The sequence below is a fragment of the Ornithorhynchus anatinus genome, chromosome 5, assembly GCF_004115215.2.
Source record: "Ornithorhynchus anatinus isolate Pmale09 chromosome 5, mOrnAna1.pri.v4, whole genome shotgun sequence".
Lineage (NCBI taxonomy): Eukaryota > Metazoa > Chordata > Mammalia > Monotremata > Ornithorhynchidae > Ornithorhynchus > Ornithorhynchus anatinus.
This window is the reverse complement of record NC_041732.1, coordinates 58,117,954-58,140,539: the sequence shown is the minus strand read 5'-3', so window position 1 is coordinate 58,140,539 and position 22,586 is coordinate 58,117,954. Positions and strand designations below refer to the sequence as shown.

Genomic DNA, 22,586 nt, shown 5'->3' with positions numbered 1-22,586 from the left:
ACACCGTAATTATAAGTGCTAAGTACAACACCGTTCAAGATTTTCACCCTGTGAGGCCCAGGAAAGCCTGATCAGACATCAGGAGACCTGCCCACCCCTACACCAAATGGCATCCCTCCGATATCTGGCTGCACCTGGGCCCGGGATAGCCATTTGGGTGGAAACCAGGCCCCCAGGGCAGTTTTGGCTCTGAGAGAACGAGAGCTTTGGCCTTTCACTGCTGCTCCCGCCCACGACTAGACAGTGGGGGCCCTGGGGACTGAAGCTCCACTAGTGTCGGCACTGGAGGCTGCGACAGCATGGTTTCCCAGAGTCCTCCAGGGCTGAGGCAACAGGATTACCCGAGTCCTCCGGGGTTGAGACAGCAGCATTTCCCAGAGTCCTGTACGTCAGCCAGGGTTCTCCCACCTACATTCCCTCAGTCACCCGCTGAGTATAGAGGGATGTCGGATGACAAGCCAGAGCCACCAGAGACTGACCCTTGGCTGACTCTCTGACCATCACACACACCGAGCAGCAGCCATCACTGGTTCAGCCGCTCAGGGCAAAGAAAACCAGGGATGTTGGGCCTGGGAGGTGGGGGGGGAGCAGACACTCCTCTTCAATCTCAACATCCCACCAGACGGTAACTAATCACCACACAAGACGGAGATGCAAGAATGACATCTGGGTGCACCCTGGGGGTCCCAACTCTTGGCCTAAGATTCCGGCCAATCTGCCTCACCGAGACTTCTCCGTGTTCTCTTTCAGGTGACTACGTGATTGGAATTCATGACACCACCTGGGCACCATTCCTGGGCCAGACTCTCCCCTCTGCCTTCAAACTCTTGAGGGTTTTACAGGGGAAGAGCCATGGCCAGAGAGTCCAGAAGGACATTTCGAAAGCCCCCAAGTAGAGAGAAAACCCAAGTGGCTTCAGGGAGCCCGGGGACAACCCTTGGGTCACCAGAGGGAGGACCCTCACCGGGAGACAAGCCTCCTCCAGAACAGCATCCAGGGAATGCCCTCTTCATTCCCACTTGTAGATTGTAGCGTTTGATCCCAATAAAGAGGAGCAGCGCTGAGCATGCCTGCGGGGGGGTCCTGAGGGTCAGGGCAGTGGTAGGATGAGCAGACCCTTGGAGAAGAGACCCTCCAGACCCCTGTCCAGGAGTCCAGCCGCACCACAGACTGCCTGGCCACAGATGTGAACCCCTTTTCACGTAAGCTCACCAAAGGCGTTCACCTGTGAGCTCACCGGGCCCTGCGGCTGTGGTCTCTGGCAATGGTTCAGAGCAGATTCCCTCCCGAGCAGTCTGGACACGCACCCTTGAGCTGAAACGCAGATGCTCATGGACAAATATTCCTTCCAGTTTATGTTCCTTATTGAAACAAGGAGGAACGGACTTGCAGACTTTCACTTTAAGCCACACAGATGTTCGAAGCAGCAGAACACCGCTTCCCATGGGTGGGGGGTTGGGGGGAGGGCTCAGAGCCCGGTGATCTTTTTATCAGCCAGTTCCCCAGAAATTCTTTATAATAAAAGCTGTAAGCTTCTTGAAGGTAGCCACACCTGAATCAATTATTTTTATAGTATGCTCTGGGCACCGGAGGCAGCCAGAATGGTGCTCTGCACAAAATAGACATTCTAACGAGGGAAGAAGGAAGGGAGGAAGGAAGGAAAGGAGGGAGGAAGGGAGGGAGGAAGGAAGGAAGGAAGGAAAAAACGAAGGGGGAGTCCCAATCAATCAGTGGTATTTATTGAGCACTTACTGTGTGCAGAGCACTGTACTACGTACAACAAACAGACAAATTCCCTTCCCACACCAAGCTTACAGTCTAGAGTCTAGAGTCACACTTGTCAGCTGTGTGACTGTGGGCAAGTCACTTAACTTCTCTGTGCCTCAGTTACCTCCTTATCTGTAAAATGGGGATTAAGACTGTGAGCCACACATGGGACAACCTGATTACCCTGTATTTTACCCCAGCGCTTAGAACAGTGCTCTGCACATAGTAAGTGCTTAACAAATACCTACATTATTATTATTATTATTAGAGGCAGCCTGCTGTCCACCCGAGCTCTGTGAGGCTGACTCCTAAAAGAGATGCTGCTCTCTTAAGTGTCTCAGCCACGACTCGGGGCAAGCAGGAGGTGGAAGAGGAGCCAGATGCTTGCTCCAGAGCAAGCAGATGAGGCAAGACAGTGGGGTCCCCTCTCCCTCCCCTCCCCTCTTTGGATGCTGGTAGAATCTCCTGTGGAGAAGTGGGAGGTCCTGGATGGACGGAGTCTGGGGGGAGGCACCGCTCTTTGCCAATTAGGCTTTCTGCCCAGCTCCCTCTTTCATTCTCTGTCCTGCCCACCCCCATGGCTAGTGCCAGCATTAGGTCCTAGGCCCAGCGAGTGTGGGCAAGTCAGAGAAGGGGACTCATCCTGGCAGCTCTGTGTGTCTGGGTACAGCTGTACCCAGAGCTGCCTGTGCATTTTAGCACTAACCTTCTCACTGTGCCTCTATCTCGCTTTTCTCACACCAACCTCTGGCCCACTTAATAATGTTGGTATTTATTAAGCGCTTACTATGTGCAGAGCACTGTTCTAAGCACTGGGGTAAACAGGGTAATTAGGTTGTCCCACACTAGGCTCACAGTCTTAATCCCCATTTTACAGATGAGGTAACTGAGGCACAGAGTAGCTAAGTGACTTGCCCACTGTCACACAGCTGACAAGTGGCAGAGGTGGGATTTGAACCCATGACCTCTGACTCCCAATCCCATGCTCTCTCCACTGAGCCACGCTGCTTCTCACTTCCTACCTCTGGCCTGGAAACCCCACCTCCTCAAATCTGCCAGGCGATGACTCTCCCCTGCTTCAAAGCTTTATTGAAGGCACATCTCCTCAAAGAGGCCTTCCCAGACTAAGGCCCACTTTTCCTCATCTCCCACTCCCTTCTGTGTTGCCCTGACTTGCTCCCTTTGCTCTTCCCCACTTCCAGCCCCACAATACGTATGTACATATCTGTAAGTTTATTCATTTGTATCGATGTCTGTCTCCCCTCCTACAGACTGTAAGCTCATTGTGGGCAGGGAATATGTCTGTTTATTGTTGTATTGTACTTTCCCAAACACTTAGTACAGTGCTCTGCACAGAGTAAGTGTTCAATAAATAAGATTGAATGAATGAATTTCTTGTCTCACTCGTGCATGAATGCTCTCCCCCCAACCACCGTCCCACCCCTGTGGCCAAGGTCAACGTGGGGTCCCGGTCATGAGGATGTACGAGCCAGGAAAGGAGAACCCAGGAACAATCCCCACAGGCTAAAGTCAAGCCCGCCATTCCGACCAGCCCCCAAGCCTTCCCTTTTCCACCCTCCAGCTCCTGCTCCCCTTGTAGAGCCCAGCCAGTAGCAGCAGAGGTAACGTCTCTCATCTCCACCACAGGCTCTAGTGACTGGGGTTGGGGATGGCAGCTGAGCATGGCTGTCGGGGTCAGGGTCATCTGACCCCAGCCCGAATCCTGCTTCTAAGGGTGTCCCATTTCCTGACATGGAGGGAGAGAGCCAGGAGGTGCAAGAGGAAGTGGGATGGGGGTGCCAGAAGCTGGATCAGGCCCAGACCCACGGGAGGGCAGATCTGGCCCTGCCTGTCAGCCCTCGTCTTTCTCCCACCCGGCCCCAGCCCCTGCTCTGCATTGAGGGTCCGTTTCAGACAGCACTGAGTGAGGTTTCTGTCTTGGGATGAACCGTAGGGAAAATGGCTGGCTAATGCCTGTGGGCCTGTGACCAACCTGTGACCAGGGGAGAGACTGCCAACTTGCAACCAGCCGGTAATGAGGCAGCTGTAGTGGATAAAAATTGGAATTGAGGCAACCTTGCTGAGCCCCAATCAGAAGGCATGCCTGGGAGAAGAATGCAGTGGTCCTGGAGCATGGGAAGAGCATCAATAACCACCATAGGGCCCTGGGTATGAGGACACAGATGCTGTGTGCCCTTGGGCAAGTCATTTCACTTCTCTGTGCCTCAGTTGCCTCATCTGTAAAATGGAGATTAAGACTATGAGCCCCATGTGTGACAGGGACTGTTTCCAATTAGATTTGCTTGTATCCAACAGTGTTCGGCACATAGTAAGCACTTAACAAATACCATCATCATCATCATCATCATCACATTGTAAGCACTTTACCAATACCACAAATATTACATCATTATTTTGCTTTCCTTAGTACCTTCTGTCTGCAGAGCACTGTACTGAACACCTATTGTTAGCAAAGCACTATACTGGGTGTTTATTATGTGTAGAATACAGTAATGGGCATCAACTGGGCACAAAGCACTGTACTGAGCATCTTTTGTGTGCAGAGTTCTCTACTGAGTACTCAATACTGAGTACTCAGTAGTAAGTCACTTTGGTGGACAGACTAAAGCTTTGACAGGGCTGCAGAAAGGAGCCCACCTTCACTAGTTGACATTCCCCAGGATCTGATTAGGAATCAGTATGGCATAGTGATTAGAAACAGCATGGCATAGTGGATAGAGCATGGGCCTGGGAGTCATAAGATCAAGGATTCTAATCCTGGCTCTGCCACTTGTCTGCTGTGTGACTTTGAGCAAGTCACTTCTCTTCTCTGTGCCTCAGGTACTCATCTGTAAAATAGGGATTGAGACTGTGAGCCCCACGTGAGACAGGGACTGTGTCCAACTCGATTTGCTTGCACCCCAGCGCTTAGTACAGTGCCTGACACATAGTAAATGCTTAACAAATACCATCATCATCATCATCATCATGAGTCAATTTAAAATTCTGTATCCAAGTTTGCCATTTCTAGTTCCTTCTAAACTCATGAAAAACAAAGGAAACTGATTGTATTCAATACACCTTTGTGGACCTGTCAGATTCTGTGCATCTTTCTGCCTGTTTATTTTCTTCTTTTTTTTTTCCGAAGACAAAAACGCATTTGTGTCAAAAGAAAAATGAAGAAAAGGATGTTTCAATCGGGAGAGACATTATTGTTGGGAGGAGGAGCAGCTGCTGTGTTTTCCAGCACGACAAGAAGCAGCCGTCTGCAACTGAATTCCCAATCAGCCTCCGGGATTTCTAAATGTAGCCACAGTGGTCATGGTACTTGCTGAGCGTCCACTGGGTTCAATAAACTGTGCTAAGTGCTTGGGATGCAAGACATGATCCCTGCCCTCAAAAAGATCACAGTCTTACAGGGGAGGCACACATATAAAAACAAATAAGAGAAAAGTAAGCAGAAGTAACCTCCTTGAGGGCAGGGATTATGTCTACCAATTGGATTGTATTTTCCCAGTAAATCATATTATTTTTTATTGGTATCTGTTAAGTGCTCTAAGTGCTTACTGTGTGCCAAGCACTGTACTAAGCACTGGGGTAGATACAAGATCATCAGCTTGGACACAGTCCATGTCCCACGTGGGACTCACAGTCTTAATACCCATTTCTCACAGTCTAGAGAGGGAGACAGACATTAAAATAAATAAGCATTTAGTACAGTGCTCTGCACAGAGTAAGCATTCAATAAATACCACTGGTTGATTGATTGATTGATTAATTAATGAATAATGGACTGTCCAGTGGACTATTCAGATTCACACCAGAACTGAAGATGGGTAGGAATAAATTGGTGCCAGCTCTGGCTGGACATTAATCCCGGAAGGGTTGCTGGACTAGGGTGGAATTTTAGAAGGGCTTTGAATGATCAATCAATCGTATCAAATGAGCTTTTACTGTGTGCATAGCACTGTTCTAAGCATCTGGGAGAGTACAATGCAACAGAGTTCATAGATACGTTCCCTGCCCACAACAAGCTCACGGTCTAGAGGGAGAGGCAGATATTAATATGAATAAATAAATTACAGATATGTACATGAGTGCCGTGAGGCTGGGGGAGGGGTGAATAAAGGGGGCAAATCAGGGAGCGGGAAAAGAGGAAATGAGGGTTTAGTTAGGGGAGGCCTCTTGGAGGAGGTGTGCCATCAATAAGGCTTTGTCTCCAGGAAAGAAAGTATCTGCCGGATATAAAGGGGGAGGATATTCCAGGACAGAAGCAGGACATGGGCAAGGGGTCAGACAGTGGTGAGATGGATGAGATTAAGGTACAGTAACTAGGCTGGCACTGGAGGAGTAAAGTGTGTTGGTTAGGTTGTAGTAGGAGAGTAGTGAGGTGAAATGGGAAGGGGCAAGGTAATTGAGTGCTTCAAAGCCAATAGTGAGAAGTTTCTGTTTGATGTGGAGGTGGATGCGCATCCACTGAAGGTTCTTGAGGAGTGGAGAAACTTGGACTGAACGTTTTTGTAGGGAAATGATCTAGGAAGCAGAGTGAAGTCTGGATTGGAGTGAGGAGAGACAGAAGGCAAGGAGATCAGCAAGAAGGCTGATACGGTAATCAAGGTGGGACAGTATAAGTGTTTGGATTAACGTGGTAGCAGTTTGAATGGAGAGGAAAGGGAGGATTTTAGCGATGTTGTGAAGGTTGAACAGACAGGATTTAGTGACAGATTGAATACGTGAGTTGAATGAGAGAGAGGAATCAAGGATAGCGCCAAGGTTATGGACTTGCGAGACAAGAAGGATGGTGGTGCTGTCTACAGTGATGGGAAAATCACAGAGAGGGCAGGGTTTGGGTAGGAAGATAAGGTGTTCTGTTCTGGACATGTGAAGTTTGAGATGTCCATGGGACATCCAAGTAGAGATGCCTTGAATGCAGGAGGAAATATGAGACTGCAGAGAGGGAGAGAGATCAGGGCTGAAGATGTAGATTTGGGTATCATCCACGTAGAGGTGGAAGTAGAAGCCTTGGGAGTGAATGAGTCCTCCAAGGGAGTGGGTGTAGATGATGAATAGGAGTGGAACCCAGAACTGAGCCTTTGAGGGACTCCCACAGATAGAGTATGGGTGGTAGAAGAGGAGTCCATGAAAGAGTCTGAGAAGGAGTGATCAGAGAGATAGGAGGAGAACCAGGAGAGGACAGTGTCAGTGAAGCCGAGGTTCGATAATGTTCCCAGGAGAAGGAAGTGGTCGACAGTGTGGACGGCAGCTTAGAGGTCAAAGAGGATTAGGATGGAGTAGAGGCCATTGGATTTGTCAAGAACAAGATAATTTGTGACGTTTCTGTGGATTGAAGAGGATGGAAGCCAGATTGGAGAAGGTCGAGAGAACTGAAGGAGAGAAACTGGAGCAGGTATAGACAACTCACTCAAAGGATTTGGAGGGGAATGGTAGGAGGGAGATGGGGCAATAACTGTAGGGAGCCACAGGGTCAAGAGAGGGTTATTTTAGGATAGGGGAGATGTGGGCATGTTTGAAAGCAGTGGGGAAGAAGCCACTGGAGAAGCAGTTGAAGGTGGCGGTCAGGGAGGGAAGAAGGTAAGGGGCAAGTGTTTTGATAAGGTGTGAAGGAATGGGGTTGGATGCGCAAATGGAAGAGGTGGATTTTGAGAGAAGGCAGAAGATCTCATCTTGAGATACTGCTGGGAAAGTTGGGAGAATTGAAGAAGGGAAAGAAGGAGGGAGGGACTGGAAAGGAACAGGCGAGATTTTAGGGAGATCACTCCTGATAGTTTCAATTTTCTCAAAATAAGTAGGTGGCCAGATCATTAGGGGCAACAGGTGGGGAAGACAGGACGGGAGGCCTGAGGAGGGGGTTAAAGTCTGGAACAACCTTGCAACCTATGCAATGGGCATAGGTGTCGATTAAGATGGAGAAATAATTTTTCCAGGCAGAAGAGAAGGCAGAGTTAAAGCACACAAGGTTAAACTTGAAGTGGACAAGTTCAGCCTGGTATCTAGATTTCCACCTGCAGCTTTCTGTGAGCTGCGCCCAGGAGTCAAAGAAGAGATCTGTGGAGGTGATTCAGGGCTGTGGATTAGTAGTACGAGACCGATGAAGGGATAGGGGAGCAAGTGAATTGAGATCAGTAGAGAGGGTGGTGTTGAGGGTGTCAACACCTGGGGACCTTTGCCAGGCCCTGGCAGCAGCCCATGAGAAGTGGCGGTCATCAAGGGAAGGTATTTTGGGTATGGAGGCAAGCTGCAGATGAGGTGAGCTGCGGTCTAAGTGACCCAACAGAAACCTGGAAAAAACAAAGGGAGGAGTGTGAATCTAATCGGCGCCTGGGCCACCCCTCTCGTGGGTACCTTTGCCATTCACAGGGGATCAATGGTTGTGTCCTTGCAGGTCCCCTTTTCTGCCTCAAAAGCAAAACCGCTTTTTGAGTCAATCAGTTCTTAGGAAGAACAACATGGACACAGCCTCAGGCTTGGCACATCATCAGAGCAAGTGCCCAGGGACACTGTGCCCGGCAGGAAACCGAGCCAGCAGCTGTGCCTTTGGGAGGACAGGGGCTGTGGGGGCCATCCAAGGGAAGTCCCTTGGCCGAGACTCTGCCACCATGCCAACCCCATCTGGGTCCTTGCTGCCCACCCGAGGCCAGTCCCAGGCAACCGCCCACAAGATGTAGCAGGCAGAGCAGTCCTGATAACCACAGACTCTCTGTTTGAGCATGGAGCAAAGAGGATTTCACTTTGGGCATAAAAATCCAGGCTTCTAGCCTCTCATCTCCCCTTGCCCGGTTGTATGGCATAATTGCTAGAGCATGGGCCTGGGTGTCAGAAGGTCATGGGTTCTATTCTAGGCTCTGCCACTTGTCTATGTATGGCCTTGGGCAAGTCACTTAACTTCTCTGTGTCTCAGTTACCTCATCTGTAAAATGAGATTAAGACTATGAGCCTTTTGCGGGGCAGGGACTATGTCCAACCCAATTTACTTGGTTTCCATCCAGTGCTTAGCACAGTGCATAACACATAGCAACTAACATCAAGAAATACTATCATTATTAATTATTATTATCCCTCCCCTTCCTTTCTCCTTCCCTCTTCCCCCACCACCAGCACTGTGGTTCCTTCTGACTTTCCAGGAACTCAGTGGAGACCCAAGAGCACTGGATTGAGAACATATCATTGGCAGAGTACTAGGCTGCACAACCGCATTGTGAAGAGTACTGGACTAGGTGCCGATATTGTGTGGAGCACTGTACTGTATATTTACAGGGTTCAAACCAATTTACAAGATGCCTACTGGGTACAGAACACTGTCCTGGGCACTTACTGTGTGCATGGCACTATACTGGATACTGGCTGAGTTTGGGATACTGTGAATACCAGAAGCAAAAGACACATTTCTTGCCCTCCAAGGTTTACACTTTCAAAGGGGAGACAGGCAGATGTAAATTACAAATAGTGGCAGCAAGAAGAAGACAAGGTTAGAGTTTTTAAAATACTTGACCCCTCCCTTCTTCCTTCCCTGGCTGCCAGTTTTAACAGCTTACTTTCCAATGGCTCCTCCATTAAAAACATGCTCATCTCCCCCCAACCTGTAAAAAATTTCCTTGACCCTTCCGCTCCCTCCAGCTATCACCCCAGTGGTTTCAAATATGCCCATGTTTCCCCATCCTAAAAAAACCCTCCCTTCACCCCTCCAGTTATTGCCCCATCTCCTTCCTACCACTCCTAAACTCCTCGAGTGAGCTATTTGTACCCACTGCCTGCACTTCCTCTCCTCCAGTTCTCCCCTTGACCCCCTACAATCTGGCTTCCACCCGCTCTGCTCCTAAGAAACCTCCTTCTCTAAGATCTACAATGATCTCTTTTTTGCCAAATCCAACAACTTCTATTCCATCCTAATCCTCCTCAATTTTCTGCTGCCTTTGATACTTTGGTCCACCCCCTTTTCCTGGAAACATTATCTAACCTTGGCTTCACTGACACTGTCCTCTCCTGTTTCTCCTTCTATCTCTCTGGCAGCTCATTCTCATTTTCTCCAATAAGCTCCTCCTCTGCCTCTCACCCTCTAACTCTGGGGGTGCTTCAAGGTTCAGTTCTGGGCCCCTTTTCTATTCTCCATCTACACCCTCTCCCTTGGAAAACTCATTTATACACATGGCTTCAACTACCACCTCAATGCTGATGACACCCAAATCTACATCTCCAGCCCTGATCTCTCTCCTTCTCTGCAGTCTCGCATTTCCTCCTGACTTGAGGACATCTCTACTTGGATGTCCTACCAAAACTTCAAACTTAACAAATCCAAAACAGAACTCTTAGTCTTCTCACACAAACCCTTTCCTCCCCTTGACTTTCCTATCCCTTTAGACAGCACCTCCATCCCTACTGTCTCACAGCCCCATAACTTTGGCATTATCCTCGACTCATAGCTTTCATTCAGCCCACGAATTCCATCTGTCACTAAACCCCATTGGTTCTACCTTTACAAATTTCTAGAATCCACCTCCTCCTTTCATCCCAACTGTCATAACAGTTGGCTATTGTATCGTCTTCCTCATTCACCTCCCAACCTCCAGTCTCTCCCCAACTCCAGTCCACACTTCACTTGGCTGCCCGGATCATTTTTCTGAAAAATCATTCTGCACATCTCCCTTCTCCTCTAATACCTCCAGTGGTTATCCCTTCATCTCTGTATCAAACAGAAACTCCTTTCCATCAGCTTATCTCTACCTCAGTTACCTCATCTGTAAAATGGGGATTAAGACTGTGAGCCCCATGTGGGATGGAGACTGTGTCCAACCTGATCATCTTTTATCTAATCCAGGTCTTACAACAGAGCTTGGCACATAGTAAGAGCTTGACAAATACCATCGTTATTATTATCAGCTGGAAGGCAATCAGTTCTCCCCTTCCTACCTAAACTCACTCTTCTCCCACTATAATCCAGCCTGCACACTTCACTCCTCTAGCACCAACCTACTCACTGTATCTCAATCTCATCTGCCTCGCTGCTGAGCCCTTGCCCATATGGAGTTGAGGGTGAGCTGAATATCAAGTGCATTAAGGGTAAAGATCCAAGTGCAGAGGCGACAGAAAAGGGAAAGGAAGAAGGGGAGAGCAAGGCTTAATCGGAAAAGGTATCTTGGAGGAGATGTGATGTTAATAAAGCTTGAGGAGCAATGCGTCTTAATGGAAAGTTCATATGTCTGGGAGTCAGAAGCTGAGTTCTATACTGGCTCTGCCACTTACCTGATGTGTGACCTTGGACAAGTCACTTAACTTCTCTGTGCCTCTGTTCCCTCAACTGCTAAATGAGGATTCAAAACCTGTTCTCCCTCCTACTTAGACTATGAGCCCCATGTGAGACAGGGACTGTATCCAACATGATTAACTTGTATCTACCCCTGTGCTTAGAGCAGTGCTTGACACATAGTAGGCGCTTAACAAATACCATAAAAAAGAAGGGGGAGGATGCCCCAGACCAAAGAGAGAACATGGGAGGAGCTCAAGGTGTGCAGAGTGGGTTGTAGTAGGATATCGGTGAAGTAAGATTAGAGGGATCAAGGTGATTGAGGTTAGGAGATCCTGTTTGATGGTTAGGTAGATGGGCAGCCACTGGAGGTTCATGAGGAGTGGGGAGATGTGAACTGAATGGTTTTGTAGAAAAACGATCCAGGCAGTAGAGTGAAGTATGGACAAGAGTGGGGAGAGACAGAAGACAGGGAGCTTAGTGAGGAGGCTGAGGCAGTAGGGCTTGGATCGGGATGATAGCAGCTTGGATGGAGAGGAAAGGGTGGATTCTAGAGATGTCGTGAAGCTCTAACTGACAGGATTTAGTGACAGATTGAATATGTGGGTTGAACGAAAGAGATGAGTCGAGGATAATGCCAAGGTTGTGGGCATGCTAGCCCGTGATGCGGGTATGGGGGATGAGGGTGTTGTCTGAAGGGTCCTGGACCCCCTACAGGCCCCTGCAGACACGCAGGCCAGAGACCGGCCTGCCAGGACCGAGGAGGGATGGTAACAGGATTTTTCTGGTTTTCGCAGCTGGATTGGAAACAGCTTTTCTCTAGGCCAGGCTGCCCCACCAGCGAGGCAGGAATTCCGTCTCTGGGTTTGGCGTGTTCAGTTTCAGAGTATTACACATGTTCTCCTGTCAACATGCTTGATGGACCATTTTCAACCTGACCGTCCGGCCCGCCTGGTCCTTAGGGGCTTGCAGAATCCGCTGGCCCTGGGTCTCCTCTGGCCGGCCTCTCAGCCCCCCTCCCCATCCCCGTCCTCCCTCCTCCCCTCCAGTCTCCCCAGGCCCGGAGCCACCACAGCGTCTCGGCTCACTGGTCAGACTGAGGGCCGGGCGGGCCTCCGCCCGTGCTAGGAAAGAGGGAAGACCAATCCCTAATTTCAGATTCCTTTTCCAGAGGATCAGGGAATGACTCTCCGGAGACGATTACAGAGAGCTCTGCGTAAATCCTCCCACCCCTGACTGTCCGCTTGGAGCCCCCTGAGGGGAGGGGGCGGGAGCGGGGGCTGAGAAAAGGTTCTTGGAGCCTCCTTCTGAGCCCCAGCCGCCGAAGGGGAGGTGTGGACAGCCGGCCAGGAAATGACTCCATCTTCTCTGGCTTTGCTTCCCCTCCAGCCTGGCCATAAATCTCTCCCAGCCTTGAGCTCTCCTGGATCGGAAGAGGGCAGCGATTCACCCCAAGGCCCAGCCCAGCCAAAAGCCTCTTTAGCCACTGAAAGAGACCCCCTCAAACACCGCTGGGGAAATTGTCACCCACAAGGTGCTGGGGGTTAACTGACTTGGTTTCAATGGCTCAACTTCAGATGAGGAGTCAGCAATGAGATTGAAAAATCGATTGTATTTATTGAGTGCTTACCGTGTGCGGAACACTGTACTAGGCGCTTGGGGGCAGCATGGCCTAGTGAGTAGAGCATACGCCTGGGAATCAGAAGGTCATGGGTTCTAATCCTGGCTCCCCACTTGTCTGCTGTGTGACCTTGGGCAAGTCACTTAACTTCTCTTTGCTTCAGTTCCCTTATCTGTAAAATCGGGATTAAGACTGTGAGCCCTATCAGGGCCAGGGACTGTGTCCAACCCAATTATCATGAATCTTCCCCAGCACTTAGAACAGTGTAGAATTAGAATAGCAAGCACTTAATAAATACTATTATTATTACAATGCAACATAAGCACCCTCTGTGTGTGTGGCACTGTTCTGAGTACCCACAAGAAGCCTAGGGCTGAATTGGGTGCCTGCCATGGGCAGGGCACTTTCCTGAACACCTACAGGGGCAGAGAACTGTATTGGGTCCCTTTGTGCTCAGAGTACTGTTCTGAGCACATAGTGATTTATAAGGTGCTGGGCAAACGTTGGGCTCTCTGCCCGTAAGGAATTTACAGTCTAGTGAGAGAGATGAGCACTTAGGATATGAGTCCTGAGTGAGACAGGAACTGAGCCCCCCCTTTTCCAGACTGAGCCCCCCTTTCCCTCTGCTCCTCCTCCCCTCCCCATTCCTCCCCACCCTCTGCTCTTGCCCCTTCCCCTCCTCTCACCACTGTGCATATTTGTATATATTATTTATTACCCTATTTATTTTGTTAATGATGTGCATATCTCTGATTCTATTTATCTTGATGATGTTGTTTCGTTTTATCTTGTTCTGTTTTGCTTTGCTGTCTGTCTCCCACGTTAAGACTGTGAGCCCATTATCGGGCAGGGATTGTCTCTATCTGTTGCCGAATTGTACCTTCCAAGTGCTTAGTACACTGATCTGCACATAGTAAGCACTCAATAAATGCTATTGAATTGAAATGAATTGGGACCAACCTGATTAACTTGTAACTCCTCCAATGCTTAGTACTGTGCTCAGCATATAGTAAAGTGCTTAACAGATACTATCATTATTATGGGTAAGTATAAACTGCCAAAATATGTACTAGGTTGAAAGTAAAAGATAAAACTGATAAAAAGCAGAAACAATTAAATTGATAACCAATAAAAAATGATAATAATAATAATAGTAGTATTTGTTAAGCGCTTACTATGTGCCATGCACTGAACTAAGCACTGGGGTGGATACTAGCGAAATGGGTTGGCTGCAGTCTCTGTCCCATGTGGTTCTCACAGTCTCAGTCACCATTTTATAGATGAGGTTACCAAGGCACAGCGAAGTGAAGTGACTTGCCCAAGGGTACACAGCAGACAAGTGCTGGAATCGGGATTAGAACCCATGACCTTCTGACACTCGGGCCTGTGCTCTGTCCACTTCACCATCCTGCTTTGCCTGTAGAGCTACAGAGGCTGAGGGGATGATAGCTTTAATGGTATTTGTTAAGTGTTTATTATGTGTCAAACACTTTTCTAAGCACTGGGGTAGATGTGAGTTAATTAGGTTGGACAGAGTCCCCTTCCCACAAGAAGCTCTACTGTCTAAATAGGAGGGAGAACAGGAGAACTAAACCCAAAGAAAAAAAGTGACTTGCCCAAGGTCACCCAGCAAGCGATTGGCAGATTTGGGATTAGAACCCAGATCCTCTGACTCCCAGACCTGTGCTCTTTCCACTAGGCCATACTGCTTCTCCATCTGGTATGACCTAGAAAGTGGAAGGATGAGCCAGGGAAGACCTCTGGGAGGAGGTGGCTGCTCCTCCTGTGGTTGTGGTTCAGTGAAACTGCGGGGTAAGGGGGAGGGAGGTCCCAGAGATGGTGGGGGTGGTAGGGAACATGTGAGGAGTAGGTTACAAGTGGGAGAGCTTGTGAGAAAGGGATGATTAGATGGTTTCCTTGGGAGGGGTGGGAAGAACTTGAGCTGGGGTGTGTTCACAGCCCTCCAGTTCCAGCCCTGGTCTGAGAGTTGGGAAGCCCTGCCCAGGCCCTACCTCCCCTCCACACACAGGCTAGTGGAAAGTTCACAGGCCTGGGGGTCAGAAGACCTGGGTTATAATTCTGCCTCTGTCATTTGCCTGCTATATGACCTTGGGCAAGTCACTTCACTTCTCTAGACCTCAGTTTCCTCATCCAGAAAATGGGATTCCAATAGCTTTCCTCCCTCCACCTTAGTCTGTGAGCCTCATATGGGATTGGGGCTGTGTCTGGCCTGATGATCTTGTAACTAATCAGTATTAGTACAGTGCTGGACACATAGTAAGCATTTATCCAATACCAGGTATTATCGTATTATCATTATTATTATTATTATTCTCCATAAACTACAGAAACAACCCCTAGGACCTATCTCCAGCTCCCACCCATCCAGTCCAGGGACGGTGCTGCAAGGCGAAGACAGAATTGGGATTGAATGATCAATTAATTGTATTTGAGTGTTTACTGCATGCAGAACATTGTGGTAAGCGCTTAGGAGAGCACAATACAACAGAATTAGCCAACACATTCCCTGCCCACAGCTTACAGTCTAGAGAGGGAGACTTTCTCTCATTCAATTATACTTAGTGAGCACTTACTATGCGAGAAAACAATATAATAATAAACAGACATTAATATGAATAAAGAAGTAATTTATAATATAGATTTTAAAGATATGCACATAAATGCTTTGGGGTTGGGGGTGGGGAAAATATCAAATGGCCAAAGGTCACAGATAGAAGTGCGTGGATGATGCAGAAGGGAGAGTTAGTCAGAGAAAAGAGGGAATAGTCAGTGTCCAGGAGAGCAGAGCTCCAATAATAATAGTAATAGCAGAAGAAGCAGAATGGCCTAATGAAAAGAACAGGGGTCTTGGAGTCAGAAGACCTGAGTTCTAATTCTGGCTAGGCCACTTGTCAGCTAGGTGACCTTGGGCCACTTAACTCCTCTGTGTCTCAGTTACTTCCTCTATAAATTGGGGATTAAATCCTACCTCCTCCTAGTTGGACTGTGAGCCACATGTGGGACAGGAACTGTGTCCAATCCAATGATCTTGTATCTACCCCATTGCTTAGAACAGTGCTTGGCAAAAAGTAAATGTTTAACAAGTACCATAATCAACATTATCATCATAATGATGATTATGGTATTTGTTAAGCACTTATAATGTGTCAAGTACTGTTCTAAGAACTGGAGTAGATACAAATTTATCAGGTCAGACACACTCCCTGGTCCCATATGGGGCTCACAGTGTAAGCCAGAGAGAGAACGGCTAGTTGAATCCCCATTTTAGAGTTGAAGAAACTGAGGTACAGAGAAGTGAAGTGCCTTGCCCAAGGCCAGTCAGCAGGTGAATGAATGGCTAAGCCAAGTTAAGAACCCAGGTCTTCTGACTGCTCCTCAGCCTGACCACCGCCGACGGCCGGGCAGGGTGGGGCTGGAGCTGCCCGGAGGTGGACATCCACCAGAGTGGAAGCAGCCTGGGAGCAGGAAATTTTTCTGGTGCTTCCAGTGAACATTCCCCCATTGGCTACTCAGCAAACCCCATGGCCTAACCAAGCCAAACCCGCCCTAGCAGCAGCCCCGGTCTGGTCGGGCAGTGTGGGACCTCTCTGCTGGCCCTGCTGGTTCCCCCATCTCTGCTGGCCCCGAAGCCACGGGGAAGACAGTGGCTATGTTCAGCTGAAGGAGCTCTCAACTGTCGCATTGAGCAGAGAGGCGCTCACTAGTGGATTCCAGCCAGACCTTCGGACCTGATCCTGTTACAGGCGGAAACCTGGAATGGTTTTCAGGGACTGAGGGACGATCTTGGCTTTCTCTCCTCTTCCCACTGTGTTGCTAACCTCCCTGGGTTTCTCATCTCAGGATGGTGATTTTTCCCTTCAACTCCCTCCCCTACTGCCCTAACACCCAAGGTGACTGCCTGGTCAGCTCCCAGGACCCCCAGCTTCACCACTCATCCCAGCCAGAACCTCAAACAACCCCACACCTTCCTGTCCCCGTCCTTGGTTCCCACTCACCCCTGTCACCCCGCAGGGTCAGAGGTGGAGGACTCAGCCTGAGCCCTGTCTCTGTGCTAGTTCCTCCTTTAGAACCAGCAAGCTCTCTTCCAGGAAAGAAGCAAGAGTCTACACCGGGCCTCCCGAGCTGAACTGTGGGTATTTCACCAGGTTCAGTCTGTCTCACTGGGCTCCCCTGGGTGTCAGACTATCTCACTGTCCTCCCACAGGTGGTCAGACTCTTTCACTGTGCTCCCCTGGGGTCAGACTGTCTCATAATAATAATAACAATGGGCAGGGATTGTCTCTATCTGTTGCCAAATTGTACATTCCAAGCACTTAGTACAGTGCTCTGCAAATAGTAAGCACTCAATAAATACTATTGAATGAATGAATGAATGAATGAATGAATGAATGAATGAATGAATGAATGAATGAATAGCATTTGTTAAAAGCTTACCATGTGCCAGACACAGTACTAAGCACTGGGGTGGATACAAGGAAATCGGGTTGGACACAGTTTCCACCACGCCTAGGGCTCACAGTCTTAATTCCCATTTTACAGATGAGGTAACTGAGGCACAGAGGAGTGAAATGACTTCCCCAAGGCCACCCAGCAGACAAATGGAGGAGCCAGGGTTAGAACCCATGATATTCCTACTGCCGGGTCTCTGCTCTATCTACTATGTCAGAGTGCAGTAAGGTGGCCCGTTGTATAGTTTTATAGACAACAGTCTGGTTTTCAGCTGGTCTGATCCCTCTCCGACAGTCAGCCAATCATATTTATTGAAAGCTTACTGTGTGCGGAGCCTGTACTAAGAACTTGGGAGAGTACATTATAACAGTAATCAGATGCATTGCCTGCCCACAGTGAGCTTACAGGCTAGAGGAGGAGATAGACATTAATATAAATAAATGATAGCTATGTACATAAGTGCTGTGGGGTTGGGAACAGGCAATGAATAAAGGGAGCAAGTCAGGCTGACACAGAAGGGAGTATGAGAAGAGGAAAGGAAGGCGTAGTCAGGGAAGGCATGCACTGGACCCTGTGACAAAGGCACACGTGTGATGGGGACAATCCTGTGGTACAGTCACACCTGTGGCACAGAGACCCTCATGGCATGAGCTGGACTTGAGGGAAGAAGGCATAGGAGAGGAATGGAGGACATCTCTGCCTCTTTCAGATTTCTAGAGCAAAGAGGATTAAAGGGAAGGGGAAGAAGAAAAAGGAAAGAGCAAAGAACAAAGCCTTACCGAAGGCACATTTCCTCCAAGAGGCCTTCCAAGACTAAGCCCCCTTTTCCTCATCTCCCATTCTGTCCCACAGCACCCTGACTCACTCCCTTTGCTCTTCTCCCATTCCCTGCCCCACAACACTTATGTATTTATCTGCAATTTTATTTGTTTATATTGATGTCTGTTTACTTGTATTGATGTCTATAACCCCATCCGCCCACCCCCAGACCGTAAGCTTACTGAGGGCAGAGATTGTCTCTTTATTGCTGTATTGTACTTTCCCAAGCACTTAATACAGTGGTCTGCACACAGTAAATGTTCAATAAATACCACTGAATGAATGAAGAAGAAGGGAAAGTGGAGGGGAAAAGGAGGAGTTCATCCCAACCCCACAGTATTTACTTTGGGCAAGTCACTTAACTTCTCTGTGTCTCAGTTACCTCATCCATAAAATGGGGATTAAGACCGGGATCCTCACGTAGGACAATCTGATTACCTTGTATCCCCCCTAGTGCTTAGAACAATGCTTGGCATATAGGAAGCGCTTAACAAATACTCTCATTATTACATAGTAAGCGCTTGACAAACATAATAATAATACCTCATATAATAATAATGACAGTATTTGTTAAGTGCTTACTATGTGCCAAGCACTATTTTAAGCACTGGGGTAGATACAAAGTAATCAGGTTGTCCCACTTGGGGCTCACAGTCTTAACCCCATTTTACAGATGAGGTAACTGAGGCCCAGAGAAGTGAAGTGACTTGCCCAAAGTCACACAGCTGTTAAGTGGTAGAGCCAGGATTAGAACCCACAACCTCTGACTCCCAAACCCAGGCTCTTTCCACTAAGCCATGCTGCTTCTCTATATGTCAAGCACTGTTCTAAGTGCTGGAGCAGATATGAGTTAGTCAGGTTGGACTCAGTTCCTGTCCCACATGGGGCCCACAAATAGAAGGAGGAACAGATATTTAATCTCCACTTTACAACTGAGGAAACTGAGGCACAGGGAACTTAAGTAACTTGCCCCAAGTCATACAGCAATATTCTAAATATTCTAATATTCTAGTACTCTACTATTAACCTTACATTCATACTCTATTTTAATATCTGCCTCCCCCTGTAAACTGTAAGCTCCTTGTAAGAAGGGATCGCACCTTGACTCTATTTATTGCCATTGTTCTTGTCTGTCCATCTCCCCCGATTAGACTGTAAGCCCGTCAAACGGCAGGGACTGTCTCTATCTGTTGCCGACTTGTTCATCCCAAGCGCTTAGTACAGTGCTCTGCACATAGTAAGCGCTCAATAAATACTATTGAATGAATGAACTTTGTGGCAGTGTACTTTCCCAAGCACTTAGTAAAGTGCTCTGCCCAAATAAGTCCTCAATATGTATCATTGATTGATTTGAATTGATTGAGAAGGGAGAGGTGGAGAGGGAGAAAAGGGGGAGAAGAGGAGAAAGGTGGGGAGGAAGGGGAGGAAGAGGAAAAGGAGGAAAAGAAGGAAGCGGGGGATGACAAAGGAGGAGGAGAGGAAGGGAGAGGAAGATGGGGGAAGACCTGCAAGTACCTCATTGGCTGTCAGAGCTGCCTCAGAGAGTCACTTTTCCTTGTGTCGACCAACTCTGGAAGATTTTTTCTTTAACCCACCTCAGGAGTCATGGGTTCAATCAGTCATTCAATAGTATTTATTGAGCACCTACTGTGCACAGAGCACTATACCGAGTACATGGAAAGTACCATAAAATGAGTAATAGTAACTGTGCTCTTTGTTAAGTGCTTACTGTGTGCCAGGCACTGTACTAAGCACTGGGGTGGATACAAGCAGATTGAGTTGGACGCAGTCCCTGCTCCCTGCCCTATAAGAAATTTACAGTGTAGTGGAGGATGCGGACACTAAAATAAATTGCAGTTAGAGGAAGTAATAGAGTTTAAAGATGGGCACATAAGTGTTTCAGGGGTTTGTTGTACTTAAGGGCTTAGGTAATGCGAAAGTGCTCAAATGGCAGTTGAGGGAAAAAGGGTGGGGAGATGAGAAATCAATCTGGGAAGGCATCCTGGAGGAGATGTGATTTCAAAAGGGCTTTGATGATGAGGAGAGCTGTGGTCTGTTGGACATGAAAGAAGAGGGATACTACGTAGGAAGGAGGATGTGATCCAGATAATGGCAGTAAAATCAATCAATGATACCGACTGAGTACGTACTGTGTGCAGGAATGAAGAGGAATGAAGAGAGCAAACTGGAGTGGGAGAAGGATGTGAATAGGTAAGAGTGAGAGAGCTGAATGAGTGTCTTAAAGCCCAGGGTCAAGAGGTTCTGCTTGAAGGGGCAAGGAATGGGCAACTCCTGGAGGGTTTTTATCTTTTTTATGATATTTGTTAAGTGCTTCCTATGTGCCAGGGACTGTACTAAGCGCTGAGGTAGATACTAGTTAATCAGGTTGGACATGGTCCGTGTCCCACATGGGGCTCTGTCTTAATCCCCAATTTCCAGATGAGGCAACTGAGACATAAAGAAGTGAAGTGACTTGCCCAAGGTCAGAGGAGCTGGGATTTGAACCAGGTCCTTCTGACTCCCAAGTCTGAGCTCTTTCCATGCTACTTTTTGAGGAATGAGAAGAGGTATGTAGAAGGACATTTTAGAAGACTGATCTGGGTAGGGAATAATATTAGTAATAGTGATTAGTCAACCCATCAATGGTAGTTATTGAGTGCTTACTGTGTGCAGAGGACTGTACTAAATGCTTGGGAGAGTACAATACAACAGAATTAATAGAACTGTTCCCTGCCCACAATGACCATACAGTCTAGAGGAAAAGCTTACAGTTTAGAGGGCAGAGTCTAGTTGTAATAGTATTTATTAAGTGCTTACAGTGTTCAGAGCACTGTACTAAATTTGGGGAAGGGGCTGGACTGGAGAAGGGTGAGACTGGAGTCAGGGAGATCAGTGAGGAGGGTTTTGTCAAATAATAATTATTATTACGGTATTTGTTAAGTGCTTACTATGTGCCAAGCACTGTTCAAAGCACTGGGGTAGATGCAAGTTAACCAAGTTGGACAAAGTCTCTGTCCCACATGTGTATCATTCATTCATTCAATAGTATTTATTGAGCACTTACTATATGCAGAGCACTGTACTAAGCATTTGAAATGTACAATTCGGCAACAGATAGAGACAATCATTGCCAAATAACGGGCTCACAGTCTAAACGGGGGAGACAGACAGCAGAGCAAAACAGAACAAAACAAAACAAGACAACATCATCAAGATAAATAGAATCATGGAGATATGCACCTCAACAAAATAAATAGGGTAATAAATAATATATACAAATATGCACAGTGCTGAGGTAAGGGGAAGGGGAGGGGAGGAGAAGCAGAGGGAAACGGGGCTCAGTCTGAGTATCAAACTCTTGGGAGAGTACACTATTTGGTAGGTATGTTGGGATACATTGAGCTTGAGGTGCTGAAAGGACCACTGGGTAGGGGCAGGAGGAATTGCAAAATGTGCAGAGACAGCAAGACTTTGGGGCTGGCCAGAGAGTCCCAGCTCTGCCATTAGGCAACTGGTTGACATGAGTTGGAGAAGCAGCGTGGCTCAGTGGAAAGACCCCGGGCTTGGGTGTCAGACGTCATGAGTTCGAATCCCGGCTCTGCCACTTGTCAGCTGTGTGACTGTGGGCAAGTCACTTAACTTCTCTGTGCCTCAGTTACCTCATCTGTAAAATGGGGATTAACTGTGAGCCTCATGTGGGGCAACCTGATTACCCTGTATCTACCCCAGCGCGGGACAACCTGATTACCCTGTATCTACCCCAGCGCTTAGAACAGTTCTCGGCACATAGTAAGCGCTTAACAAATACCAACATTATGGGTGGTAAGATCTCTGCTCTCTGCATGTCTTAGACTGTGAGCTCAGAATGAGAAGGGCGTATTTCTGATTTGATTTTCTTCTCTATCTCTCAGATACTTCACATATTGCTTCGCCCCAGTGCTTGGTACCCTAAAGCCGACGAAGGAGTATATGGTCCAGTCTCTTTTCCCCATTCCTTAACCCCTCTCTGAGCCAGGTGGGAATGGGCCTGACTGTGGAAACAGGCTGACCATGGCCGGGCCAATGCATCGACCGGATGGCAGGCAGACTGGGAGGGGCCGATGGTCACTCAGCCCCCCACCACCACACACACACACATACACACCCCTCCCCTGGGTCCCTATAGAGGTTCGGGCCAGTGGCAATCTCCAGGGAGAAGCATGATGTAGAGGAGCAGCATGGCATAGTGGATAAAGCATGGGCCCAGGTGTCAGAAGGTCATGGGTTCTATTCCCGGCTCTGCCACATTCATTCACTCATTCAATCATATTTGTTGAGCTCTTACTGTGTGCCAACACCGTACTAACTGCTTGGAAAGTACAATGTAACAATAAAAAGAGTCAATCTTTGCTTTAGGCTTACGGTCTAGATGGTGGAGACAGACATCAAAACAAGTAAACAAGTATCAATATAAATAAATAGAATTATAGATATTTACATATATATATTAGTGCTGTGGGGCGGGAAGGTGGGGGAAAAGCAAAGGGAGCGAGTTGAGGTGACACGGAAGGGAGAGGGACCTGAGGAAGAGGGGGCTTAGCCTGGGAAGGCCTCTTGGAGGAAGTACGCCTTCAGTAGGGCTTTGAAGGGAGGAAGAGTGATTGTTTGGCA

General features: G+C 48.1%; 1 protein-coding gene across 1 annotated transcript in view; it reads left to right on the top strand.

Moving 5' to 3' along the window:
• MORN1 (MORN repeat containing 1) overlaps nucleotides 1–1,545 on the top strand; it is a 239,097-nt gene extending 237,552 nt beyond the window's left edge. The window contains exon 14 of the mRNA XM_029064471.2: nucleotides 751–1,545. Within this exon, the coding sequence (XP_028920304.1) occupies nucleotides 751–896 (146 nt within the window). The 3' untranslated portion in view covers nucleotides 897–1,545. The remainder of the gene's footprint in view (nucleotides 1–750) is intronic.
• The last annotated feature ends 21,041 nt before the right edge of the window (nucleotides 1,546–22,586 follow it).